Source organism: Astyanax mexicanus, chromosome 8, assembly GCF_023375975.1.
Source record: "Astyanax mexicanus isolate ESR-SI-001 chromosome 8, AstMex3_surface, whole genome shotgun sequence".
In the NCBI taxonomy this organism is placed as follows: domain Eukaryota; kingdom Metazoa; phylum Chordata; class Actinopteri; order Characiformes; family Acestrorhamphidae; genus Astyanax; species Astyanax mexicanus.
The window spans coordinates 28,016,715-28,030,154 of record NC_064415.1 but is presented as its reverse complement, the minus strand read 5'-3'; the positions used below and the strand labels follow the sequence as shown (position 1 = coordinate 28,030,154).

The window sequence follows — 13,440 nt, the reverse complement described above, 5'->3', positions numbered from 1 at the left end:
ACCTACCTGTTCTCCATAGTTGTTATGTTACCTCAGATCCATTCAGTTTAATGGAAATCAAAGCAATTTCTACTTTTATTCTTTTTATAAGAACCACACCTCGAGATCTGCTGTAGTTCACGTGGGCTGCAGGTGGAGACACCCCTCATGAGACACCCCTTCCCGGTGTGGATCTGTTGTTTTTCATAGTAGATCAGATAAGGTAAAGCAGGCTTTTATGAGGAACAAACCCTAAAGGCAGACCGCAGCTTCTCCAGTGAAAACTCATGTGTTACGTATATGCAAAAGACAACGGCAGACTAAAGAAATATGAGGTTGATCCGAGATAGTAAATATCTGAGACTCCGCCCAGTATTATAATCACCTCATACGAGGAAGAGAATCGCAGTTTCAGTTTTTTCACTCTTGGAAATGATTCGATGATGAATTCCAGCTCGGCAGAAAATGTAAGTAGAGATTGTTCAGGCCCGCAATAGTTTATAATTACTGTACTTAATCAGCAGGATCCACAAAAATGATAAGATTTTACAATTATGTTTTTTTCATACACATTTGAGCAGAATAGATCAATCTGCGCTGATGGAAGCTGTTTGTGTGTTTAGATATCATTTAGTTGTGTTGGTTCCACACTAAAAAAACAAATCTGCGTAAAAATTGCTTTACATTTTTTTTTCTGCATTTGCTTTTTTTAAGTAAATGCTTTTTTTTAAGTGCACTGATGGATCGATATTCACTCTCGTTATTCTCTCGGTCGCTCTCCCCTAAATAAAGTTTACTGTGTTTAAAGTTAAAACTTACTAACACAAAATATAAAAGCCGTTGAGCTTTTTAAACTATTCATACATAATGTTGGATAAAATATTTAAGGCAAAACTAAAAAAATCCCTGCCCACTGCTTGGCAGTAAAATTGTTAGTATTCTCTAATAAAAAGGGATGCATTTCCTAAATGCTTCATAATGATAAGAACCTTGTAAAGTTGTACCTAAGATTGATCGTTAATTAAAGTGTTTCCCAAACCCTCACGTAACTAAAGTACTATGTGAAATCATTCGCAAATTAACGACTAACCCAACCCAGTCTTTATTCTGAAAGTACTTATGTAAGTGAATTTTGCTTGCAGTTCAGCACCTGAAACACCAAAACTTCAATTCTGGAGGAAAACGGCATTTTCCATATCAATAATCGTTATTCTTTTCGTGGTTGATTCTATATTATATTATATTATATTATATTATATTATATTATATTACACGCTAATGACATCACTTGTCTGTAGCTGGTGGTCTAACTGGGCATATTTGAATTAACCAATCAAACCCACACATAAATCATTAAAATCCAGATTGGCGATGATAGAGCTCTTGACATTAATACTGCAATAAATGCAATCAATGAATTAGCAAAGCTTCTGTCTTCAAGTCTCTGCATGCTGTAACCTGGCTGTTAGTGTTCCATGCACGCACCTATATAACATTTCCACAAGGCCGGGAATTGCAGGACAACAAAATAAATTTCCATGCTTTTGGATATATCCCTGGTGTTGTTGGTCCAGTGCATGGGACCCTTATCCCTATACACATTCCCAGAGTCTTTAATCCTATTTACACGTATTGTATGGGGTACTTTGCAGTTAATATGTAATCATCAGGGGCTCTTATCTGACATTGTGGCTGTTTATCTGACAAACTGTGAGGTGTGTCAGCTTGCAAACATATATATACAGTACCAGTCAACAGTTTGGACACACCTTCTCATTTAATGTTTTTTAAAACTTTTTTATTTATGTCCTTCACTGTAGATTAATAAAAAAATGTCCTCTACAAACCTTTGATGGTGATCGAAGCTAAGAAAGAAAAGACCAAGAGTGTGAAAATCTGTCCTCAAAGCTAAATGTGGCTACTCGTGTTTCTGCTGTTACTAAATTTGGCAGTGGAAATGTATGTAGGTGATTCAACTGTTTGTGGTTCAACTTCAAGGAGGAGTCAGTAAAGACATTGTTTGAACTGGTTTAAGTTTTGATTTGAGAAACTCTGTGGAAACAAGGGCATTATCTGGCCCATGCATTTGTTAAACGCAACTCAGAGCTGTGACTCCAAAACCAGGATCCTTTTTATACTTTGAGTTTCTGAGGAGATCCCATTAACATGATTTTGATGGCATGTTGACTTTTTTTAAAAACAGATTTTTTATTTTATTTATTTGTGTAGAAAATTTCATTATTTTATATTCCAGTAACAAAAAAAAATTACTACCAAAAGTTAATTGCATGTTAAAATGGCGACATTGCATTATTGTTGCTTTATTATTATTACAGTGGGAAAAATGTAAGTTTACCAAGTTCCAAAGATATGAAGAGTCCGTACTGTTTAGGGTAGGTCAATTTTAACATATGTTTTGAGTCACTGTCATGCTGGAAGCCCCATCCACAACCCATTTATAGTGGTCTGGCTGAGGCCAGGAGTTTTTTTTGATTCAAGATTATTTGATATATGACCTTGTTCATCAGTGGTGAAGTCTTCATGTACCCTTAACAGCAGCCTCAAAGCAGAATGTTTCCATCTGGTGTTCTTGGGGTCAAAATAAACAATTCTCTGCCCCAAAACATGTCACACATTTGATGTCTCATTTGACCACCACATATTTTCCTAAGCAATGCAGTGTGGGGAACTAGTACTGCCATGTTGTGTTAAGCTGTTATGGTAAAAGGTTAAATCATAAATATTGCACAGACACTTAAGAAAAGTTTGGTTCAGCTAGACATTTAAATAGGTTAGACCGAGTCACTGTAAAGAATCAAGCCGTGTTGGAGGAGGACAATGATTAAGAAAAAGGGTACGTAGAGCGTGTGCACACAGGTCAACAGAACCGGAATCAACACATTCTGTAGAAGCACACATCCCCAAAGAAGCCAGCGTTTGAAAAAAAAAGTGACTTTATAAATCCACAAACTCAGTTCTAGCTTTTTTGGGGTCCATATTGCTTCTTTTATTACTAGAAAGAATAGAATCGAAGGAAAAAAAACTTGAGCCTCAAACTCAATCAAAACAAAATTAAAAAAGAAAAATTATTCCGTATAAACTTTGCTTTTGTAGTGAGCACATTGATATTCACAAAATATTCAGTGACGGGTATATCTAGAAGCTTCTGGAACTGTGAGAACTGTGAGAACTATCAATAAGTTAGTGTCCGGAATTGTATAAAACTTTTAAGAGCTTTCTGGGACAGTCCAGAAATAATAATATCAGTACAAATACATTTATCTTAGACTAACCATTTCATTTGATGTTCCAAATTCTGACCATTCTGTTTACTGGGTTATGTCTAGCATTATGGCCTCTTTGTTCCTGTAAATTAAGTCTTCTGTGATAGAAATCTATGACAATTACATGCTCACCTCCTGAAGGATGTTCCTGAGGATTTTCCTGCCATCCGCAGTGTAGGTTTTCCTTTACTTAACAGTCACTTTGGTATTAATGTGTTCTTTATTCCTGATAATAATAACAATAGCAGAATTGTAGTACCAATACATTTTTTTCCATGTTACACATGTTCCCATGTTCTTTTTTATACCTTTCTTTTGTACTAACAAAGCCTATTTGATTTGATGTGTTTATCTCTATTCTACAGTGATTAAAACCAGAACAATCAAGAATTAATGGCATTCCAAATACAATGGGAAACAGTTTCAGTTCCAGTTCCAACTATAAAGCCTAGAACAACAGACCCCTTAATAAAATGCATCATTGACAACAACCTGAAGAAGTTAAAGAAACTGCTCCGAGGGCACAATATTAATGGACGCTATGCTTCTGAAACCTGGAATGATGATGTCACTCTACTGACTGCTGCAGTCGCGTGTAGAAATGAAGAGATTTGCAACTTTCTCTTAGGAGAGCAGGCTGACCCCAATATAAACTCAACAAACGGACTAACACCTCTACACTATGCTGCTTATACACCTGGAGTTCCACTCAGTATAGTGAGAAGATTACTGGCAGCAAAGGCCAATCCAAATGGTAATCAGCTACCGATTATTTCACCATTGCAATTTGCTGCCAGTAACAACAGAGAGGACATTGTAAAAGCACTCATAGAAGCTGGGGCGTCTGCTGAAAGAAATTTTGGAGCTAACCCAGACATTGATAAGAAAGTGGAGAACATTATTCATCAGTTGCCTTCAGGGAATGAAGTTCTTAAGAAATGCAGAATCTTTTTTGATTTCACTTCTGCAGTTCTCAAAAAATCCCAGTTAGAAGTTTTTCTCCTCTATAAGGAACATTTTCTTGAGGAACATCCTTTTACCCATGTTACACTGTTTGAAACATACTTTACGGTTGTGGGTCACGGTGCTGAACAATATCGACAAAGCAGCATAGGGTGGTTGAAGGATTCCAGTAACAGAGACCTTTACATCAAGGGCTTCATCAGTCGCTTTCCCAGAGTACCTCATGAACAACAAATGCTTGCACTGAACACTTTCCAGGCTGTAATTTGCATGATGAAAGAAATATCTCCACTTGTCTTCAATGAGATTGTACCCATTCTAATAGAAAGTGCAAAGCCTACTGGCCCTCAGGGAGAACCATTAATTCAGTTAATACTAAACATTCTGTGTGTGATTATGGAGAAGTCCTCAAAACACAAAGTTGGTGTTGATGATCTGAACATTTCTGTTCTTAAGAACGTATGCAGTAGACTTATGGCTTTCATCAGTCCTAACTACTCAGTCAGTGTAAGTATTCTTACTTACCGCTTGTTTGCTGATCTTTATGTGTTCATCCCAGAACATATTTATTCATGTGGAATACACTCAGTGCCTGATAGAATACTTGATGCTGCAGAGATACGGATGGATGATGTTAAAGACAAGCTGCAAAAACTAGACACAAATCTCAGACATCCACAATGTTCAAGTGCCTTAGATAATGTATGTGAAGGAGAAGAAAGCACCTTGTCAAAGAACAAGAAAAAGAAGATGAAGAAAAAGAAGAAGAAAAAAGAATCCCACCAAGAAGAGGGACAAGAAACAAAACAATGTGCAGAGTCAGATGCTGCCAGAACGTCAGTTGAGGAGTCAAATCCCACTGTACAGCCTTTCAATCTGTCCAAAGAGAATTCAGCATTACCAAGAAAATGGTACCAAATCAGCCAACGTTGGAGGCCAAAACTGGAGAAACTTGCGAACATTGATGCAAGTAAGGTTTATAAACTGGGCAATCTTACAATTGGTGTTGACCCAGAATTCCAGATAGCTAAAGGAAGTGATGGAACAGAGGTTTTTCTGGGCCTGAGGGATGATGGTACTGAAGTAGCTGTCAAACGAATGCTCAAATCCAATTATCAATACCTCAAAAATGAGGAAGAATTTTTACGGCTTCCAGAACTTGACCACCCTTTTATTGTACGATATGTGGACTTTGCCAAGGATGAATACTTTGTATATCTTGTCCTTCAGCTTTGTGAATACACACTGGAAGAATACATCCAAAAACACTTGCCCGAAGACAGTTCTGATCAGGAATCTGTGCTGAAGAAAATTGCAAAAGAGGTGCTGTGCAGCCTTAAAGTTCTTCACAGTGAAGACATCAAAGTACTCCATCGAGACATCAAACCCCAGAATGTTCTGATTGGTAGGATTGCTTTTAACTTATCTTTGAAAATCATATACTTCAGTGTCCTATTCAGCCAATGAATTAATATGTTCTGATTTATGATATCTTTTAACAGATATAACAGGAAAGGCACGGTTAGCTGATTTCGGCATTAGCCGGAGACTGAATTTAGGACAGACAACTTTGCAAACTATACCTGCTGGAACAAAGTACTGGAAAGCCAAAGAGACTATGAAAGGGGATGATGAGTATGTGTACAAAAGGAGTTCTGACATTCAGGTAGTGTACTATCACTGACTTTAACATTTCTCTTAATAAAAGTTATAAGTATAGAAGCTATCTGTCTTAACTGCCATGCCTGCTTTAGGTTGCAGGAATGTTAGTGTATTACATCCTTTCCAAGGGACACCATCCATTTGGGGAAGGAGTCTTTTGTGAGAGTAACATATTCAGTGCAAAGTATTCACTGGAACATCTGACGGATGATATGGCAAAGGATCTAGTGGAGTGGATGATTAAGGACAATCTGAGGGAGAGACCTAAAGTAGAAGAGACCCTTGCTCATCCCTTCTTCTGGACAGATGAAAAGTAAGAGAAATGTAAAGAAAAAAACAACAGAAAGAGAAATAAAAAAAAAACCTAACACAAATGAGTTGTATAAGGTATTTGTTTTTAGTTCGTATAGTGGACAAAATAAGTATTTGATAAAGTTCTGATTTTGCAAGTTTTCTTAACTACAAACAATAGAGAGGTCTGTAATTTTTATCATTGGCACATTTAAACTGTGAGAGACAGAATCTAAAAAAAAAATCAAGAAAATCACATTGTATTATTTTTTATATCTTCCTCTGTCTGGGGCTCTATGCAAGATCTCTCCTTGTGTGGTGTGGATGATTCTAAGAATGGTAAGGAATCAGCCCAAAACTATATGGGAGGACCTGGTCAATGATCTGAAGAGAGCTGGATGCACAGTTTCAAATATTACTGTTAGTAACACGTTTTGTCGTCATGGATTACAATTCTGCAGGGCATGCACGGTCCCTCTGCTCACACCAGCACATGTGTGTTTTTTATCACACTCTAGGATGCGCTTCCGTGGTCTCTGTACCCGATGCGCCTGCCAGCTAAGCAGTTTCTGGCTCCCAGCTCGATAGCTTCCGGCCCAGCTTGATAGCTCCCGGCCCAGCTCGATAGCCCAGCTCGATAGCTCCCGGCCCAGCTCTATAACTCCCGGCCCAGCTCGATAGCTCCACGTCCCAGCCGAAAGCTCCCGGCCCAGGGTGTCAGCTTCCGGCCCACCTTTTTTTTTTTTTTTTTTTTTTTTAAGATCATGTCCTGTGTATTTGTATTATTATTTACATATCGGGTAATTGTTTTTTGACTAACATAGTATATAATTCTTAGCATTTGTATTACTACTACTACTACTACTTCTACATTATAAAGTATGTATAGCAAAGTGTCAGCTTCTGAAAGCCTGCTAGTGTGTTTTAATCTTAATATTCTAGTTAGCTCTATAATACTTTGCTGACCATATATGAAGTAGTCTTTTCAATTAAATGTTGCACTTTCACATTTGTCACATTTTCTTAGGAAATTGGAGTATCTAAAAAAACTGGGGAATGTAAAGGAGGTGCAGAACTATCGCACTGCAGACAAGGAGCTTCTTCATGCTTCAGAGGATCTTACAGTGGGGAAAACCTTCTCAGGTTGGAAAGCAAAAGTAAGTTACACAATTTACCCTTATAAAATAAAACTTTCAAGGGTTTCCCTATAACTTTAGATTACAACTAGTAGATTCTATGACAATTATTAGGTCAATATCCACACAACAAAACGAACATGTAGCAAGTTATACTCTTACAACTTTCAACAAACAACAAGGCTACACTTAACTACTTCATTAAAATTGTACATCAGACTTCACTTTGATATTTGCATTACATTCTAACAACACTAACTACAAAAAGTATGCTTGCTTGTTCACATAACTTTATTTTGTGGCTAATTTCTGGTGGTGTCAACAGATACTAACTTTGTACATAGTCAGTGAATGACTCACACTTCATAAGAGCATCTGCTAAATGGCATAATTGTACCTGTGTTCATTTAGTCAAGTCAAGTAAAATCAAGTAGTTTTATTGTCAGTACTGCATATGTACAGGACATACAGAGAATTGAAATTATGTTACCCTCTTTCCCAAAAATTACAGCAAGTACAAAAATAGATATATAATATAAAAGAATGGGAGACACTATATGTACAATACAACAAGGACACAAATAGACATAGGCAGACAGAAGACAATAGTGCAATTGTGATGGGGGATGATTAAGATGGGATGACAGTACAAGTATAAACAGAACCTGTATAAAATAGTAGTGCAAATATGGTATAATAGCTTAAGGCTGGTAAAGTGAATGAGTGCATAAAGTTCTTAAAGTTCACAGTTTATGAGGACTGAGGAGTTTTTATTTATTTATAGTTTCCTGCTGAGGTTGTACAGAAACTGGATGGGAAGAAAAATGCCTACACAGAGGACACACTTGGTCTGCTGAGATTTATACGGAATCTACATGAGCACTAGTAAGTTTTATAAAAAAATACAATCTTAATATGATTCTATGTTTCAGACAATATTCCACTGATTTTTCTTGGTCTGTTCAGCCCCGAAGATGCAGAAAAAATAAACACTATGACCTTGTTTCCTGACCTTTTTGGAAACGCTTTCAAGTTTGCCAAAGACAGAGGATGGAACACCAGACCAAGTTTAAGAAAGTGGCTCAAGGCTGTACCTGTGATTTGATGACACATAAGGGTAATTTAAAGAAGGAGGAACATAAACAGTGTGGCAGGGAATAGTGTAATGTTTCTGTGCATACTGCATTAATTACTTTTTAAAACAGATGAAAAAATTAATTGGAAATATACACTGCCTGGCCAAAAAAAAAGGTCACACGCTAATATTTTGTTGGACCACTTTAGCATTGAAATGAATAAGCATTGTTTCGATAGGCTTTAGCAATGTCACAAGATTTATTTAAATCCAGTGTTGCATTAATTTTTCACCAAGAGCTTGCAGCATTGATGATGGTAGAGTCTGACCTCTGCACAAAGCCTTCTCCAGCACATCCCAAAGATTCTCAGTGAGGTTAAGGTCTGGACTTTGTGGTGAACTCTCAATCCATGTGTGAAAATGATGATCTCATGCTCCCTGAATCACTCTTTCACAATTCCAGCTCCATGAATCCTAACATTGTCATCTTGGAATATGGCCGTGCCATCAGGGAAGAAAAAAATCCATTGATGGAATAACCTGGTCTATATTCAGTATATTCAGGTAGTCAGCTGACCTCATTCTTTCAGTACATACTGTTGCTGAAACTAGACCTGACCAACTGCAGCAACCCCACATCATTTGCATAGTTAAACCCGGTCGGCGACTTTTGTTTCGGTCCAGACAGTGTATATTTACACTCAATGGCAAAAATACAATATATTTAGGGTGTGTTCTTTTGTTTTGTATTCCAATGAGTGTATTTTGCATTATTTTATACATTACTGATTATTTGCTTAAATTTCATTTTTGACACAGTAAAGAATCATATTTACTAACATGTTTTATATTATATTTTAACTTTTATAGTTACTGATGTATTTCTGCACTTCCTGGTACATTTAATTTTTTTTAAACTTAAAAGTAAGATGTATTGCCTAATTAGAAACACTTAAATAATCAGTAGGACCAGTTTTAAATTGTTAGGGTATTCTTTTTAAATGGTGTCAGAATAATGTTTTGGACGGAGTAATAGAATCACAATCTTAAGGAAAAATTGAAATAAAAGGCTTTATCATCATGGCCATTTCCATTTAAGGGATCAGGTGATCGTAGAGTCTGACCGCTGCACAAAGCCTTCTCCAGCACATCCCAAAGATTCTTAATGAGGTTGACTGTGCCATTAGGGAAGAAAAAATCCATTGATGGAATAACCTGGTCTACATTCAGTATATTCAGGTAGTCAGCTGACCTCATTCTTTCAGCACATACTGTTGCTGAACCTAGACCTGACCAACTGCAGCATCAACCCCACATCATTTACTTACTTAAATCCAGGTGGCGATTTTTTTTTTGGCCAGGCAGTGTATATTTACACTCAATGGCAAAAATACGGTTGCATGCGTGGAGGCATACAGGTTCCATATGGCATACTGCAACATATTTACCCACAAATGTTGCTGCTGGGCCTATAGATCCCAAAGCAGTTTTAAGCTGAGGTTAAATATACCGAAAATCTATCATAGATGAGTGTGTATATAACCTGAGTGCGATACACAGTCGTCTCTCAAGCATTTACAGCAGGTAGTGTTTGTTCTTCTGACGGCGACACACTTATCAATGATTGTTTATTGGTATATCTTAGCTCAGCTGAATTGCATGTGCGGATTAAAGTCCAGCCCGGAGAGGTAGCCATCTGGCAGCCTTTTTTTATTCACGGAACATATGCAATGAAATGTTATGGACAATCTAAGGTGTATTGTTTTGGTTTGTTTTTGTGTGTATTTTGTAATCATTTACACATTACTGCTTATTTGCTTAAATTTCAGTTTTGACACAGTGTAAAGTATCATATTTACTTACATGTTTTATATTATACTTTAACTTTTATAGTTACTAATGTATTTCTGCACTTCCTGGTACATTTTCATTTCTTTAAACTTAAAAGTAAGATGGATTGCCTTAATTAGAGACACTTTAATATTAGGCAGGACCAGTTTTAGTTGTTAGGGTATTCTTTCTAAATGGTGTCAGGATAATGTTTTGGACAGAGTAATTCAATCACAATTTTAGGGAGAAATTGAATTAAATGGCTTTTTTATTGTGGTCATATCCATTTAATGGACCAGATCCCATATGGTATGAAGCACCGTAATGCCAAAATAAACCCTAATTAATGAAATGCACTGGTGGTGGTTCTGCCGTATGAAAGCATTGCTGTCAGAAATTATACTTAATATTCATGTGGCTTTTTATATTCTCTGTATTTCATTGAAAAAATATTCTCGTTTGGACTAAGCAACATTACATTACATTTAGCGGCTTTTATCCAAAGCAACTTACAAATATTGATGTACATTTAGCAATAATAGAGGACATAGAATTTCAAAACATAAAGTAGAAGTTGTTTTTCAAACATTTTGAATGCCCCTGTTCATTGTGGTTTGCAAAGTTAACAAATTCTCCACAGGAAACAATCTTAAATATAGCATTTTATAAATTGTAAAAATATATTTTCTAGAGTTGCTGGATTTACTATATTGGAAAAATAAATAATGTTGCACATGCCACAACTTTTTGTACATGATACTTTTTTGTACTATTGAATGCTAAATATCTTAAATAAACAGTTTCTTCTTGTACTAAGAATGTTGTATTGTTTACTTTCTCATCACACCCTTCTGTTTTTAAAGCCATCATTAAAAAACTATTAATGCCTTCTAAAATATACTCAGATTTTCTGTGTCGATGCCATCTATCGATCGTGAAGTAGCCTAGAGATACTTTGAAATGACCAGAGTTTTCTCAGTTGTAAAAACAGTTCATGTTGTGCTTTACTGTGACCATACAAGTGATGTTTTTTCTAATTAAGGTCATGATCCAAAATCTAGACTGAAATGAATAATGTTTTGTCCTCCATTTAAATCCAAATAAAGTTTCTGACAACTATCCTGTCTGAGTATTGTCTGAAATTGATGGTGTAGATATGAGAAACACTATATTATGTAATAGTTTAAACTAGACTTTATTGTAACAGAATTCTAGAAGTAGAATTCATTCTAATTAATTAAGTTAAAACACTAAACATTATGGTCAGTTTCCCAAAAGGAATATCAGGCCTAGTCATGGATCATACAAATAGTTAATAGTTATCTTGGTCTATATTTCTGAATAAATATGACCTAAAACATCATCAGATTTTCTAGTCCGAAAAGTAGATAAAAAAGAGACAAAAATATTAGATTGGGTAATTTATTTATTAATGAAAATGATTCAATATTACATATTTATAAGTGGCAAAAGTATGTGAACCTTTGCTTTCAGTATCTGATGTGGTAGTATCTTCTTTTGAGATTCAGTTTATGGACAGATGCCCTGACCTTAAGAATTGTTTGATATAATTCAGAATTCATTGTTCCATCAATGAAGGCAAGCCACCCTGGCCTAGATGCAGCAAAACAGGCCCAAACCATGATACTACCACCACCATGTTTCACAGATGGAATAAGGTATATACTGAAATGCAGTGTGCTCCTTCAATTCAAGCACAATGCTTTTCATTCATTTTCAGTGTTGTAGTACTCAAGTTCGGTCTCGGTCTTATATAAAGGAGTGGTTGTGTCCAAGTGTACCTCCCTGAAATAATTTTTTGCAACTTGGGATGTCTGAATCTGTGAGTTGGGAGAGCTGCTTTGGGGACACTTTGAGGACTACTGGTAAAGGGTATTATTTAGGGTACATTTTTTTTTTCTTTGCTTTATGTAGATTCAAATAAAAAACAAAATTTGCTTCCATTATAGAAGCGTTTTTGGAAAATCCTTCAGTAGATGTGTTGGAAAAAAATTATCAAAGAGGAACTGTTAAAGATATCAAAGCATTTTGAAATTGTATCAGTGTTCAGGAAAAGAAACTGCTTTTGACACACACCTGGCTCCATGCTGCCATCTAGTGTCATCAAGTTTAATTTCCTACAATGTCTTTCTCTTTGTCATTTTTCTGTTGAAGCTTGTTCACACAAATAAACCTTCATTACAACAAAAATGTGTCAAGTTTGTTCATTAAAGAAGTACAGCACTGATATGAACCTCCATCTTATATTTGACTATTACAAATTGCGAGGTTCAGTGTAAAGTTGAAGATGCTTTTGTTTCTAGGTCAGCAGGGATTGTGTTGAAAAAAACTACTTCCTTTTTGTTTCCAGGCAGTTTTTCATCAAACCAAGAAAGTGTAAATCAGTCTGGGATATTTTTTGTTGTAGTTGATGGCGAAGGTCTGCTCGGTGTAATAAATACTTCAGGATGCAGTTCATATAGGCCCCAAGTCTATTATATTGTAGACTATAGTTCTATTTGCAATAAATGGCTAATGACAATGCACCAAGTAGTCAGCTTTCTATATGGTCCACTTTAGATTCAGATAAAGAGATCTTTATAACTGTACTGCCTTCTAAATTAAATAGTCCAGCAAGTCATCAACTCAACACATTTCTTGTGTTTCAGACACAGCCTGTAAATGAGCATCAGCTAAACAAACAGTCAGCACAGGGTAGCAGAAATGCTAGCGTTTGTGTTGTTCAAAACTGTTTGCTGTAGATAAATAGAAATGGACAAATATAATATAATTGAAAAATAAGGGATAAATATAATATAAATGTTTAATTTGCTTTTTTGGAGAAATACTTACATTTACTTTTTTTAATTAAATGAAAACCTATTTGTAATTTGTGTTTTTATCCGTTTAGCTCTATTAATCCCCATTCACAGAGGACTCCCTCGCGGGCTCCCTCTAGTGGTTGCAGTAGTTTTCTGATATAACAGGGGAAATAGGAAGTGGGCAGGCTCTCTATAAACCGGCTGTGGTGAGCAGCCTCTGCTGTATCAGCTGACGGGCGGTAAACACGGGGACTGAGAGAGAGGAGGAGCCGGTGTTCTGTCCAGTTATGCTACCCATCGAGACGTGCTTCATAAAAGCACTGCGCATGCGCTAACCTAACCTTTTTTTTTATTATTTCCCCTGTGTTTTATAATAATTTTGTTTTTTTGGGCATTTA

At 36.2% G+C, this 13,440-nt stretch overlaps 1 protein-coding gene across 1 annotated transcript; it reads left to right on the top strand.

Moving 5' to 3' along the window:
• The first annotated feature begins 271 nt into the window (after nucleotides 1-271).
• LOC103039431 (uncharacterized) lies at nucleotides 272-10,992 on the top strand. Its single transcript, XM_049482482.1, has 7 exons — nucleotides 272-446; nucleotides 3,629-5,631; nucleotides 5,729-5,892; nucleotides 5,981-6,201; nucleotides 7,207-7,336; nucleotides 8,100-8,200; nucleotides 8,282-10,992. The coding sequence occupies exons 2-7, from the start codon at nucleotides 3,657-3,659 to the stop codon at nucleotides 8,418-8,420; spliced, it is 2,730 nt and encodes a 909-aa protein (XP_049338439.1). The 5' UTR covers nucleotides 272-446; nucleotides 3,629-3,656; the 3' UTR covers nucleotides 8,421-10,992.
• The last annotated feature ends 2,448 nt before the right edge of the window (nucleotides 10,993-13,440 follow it).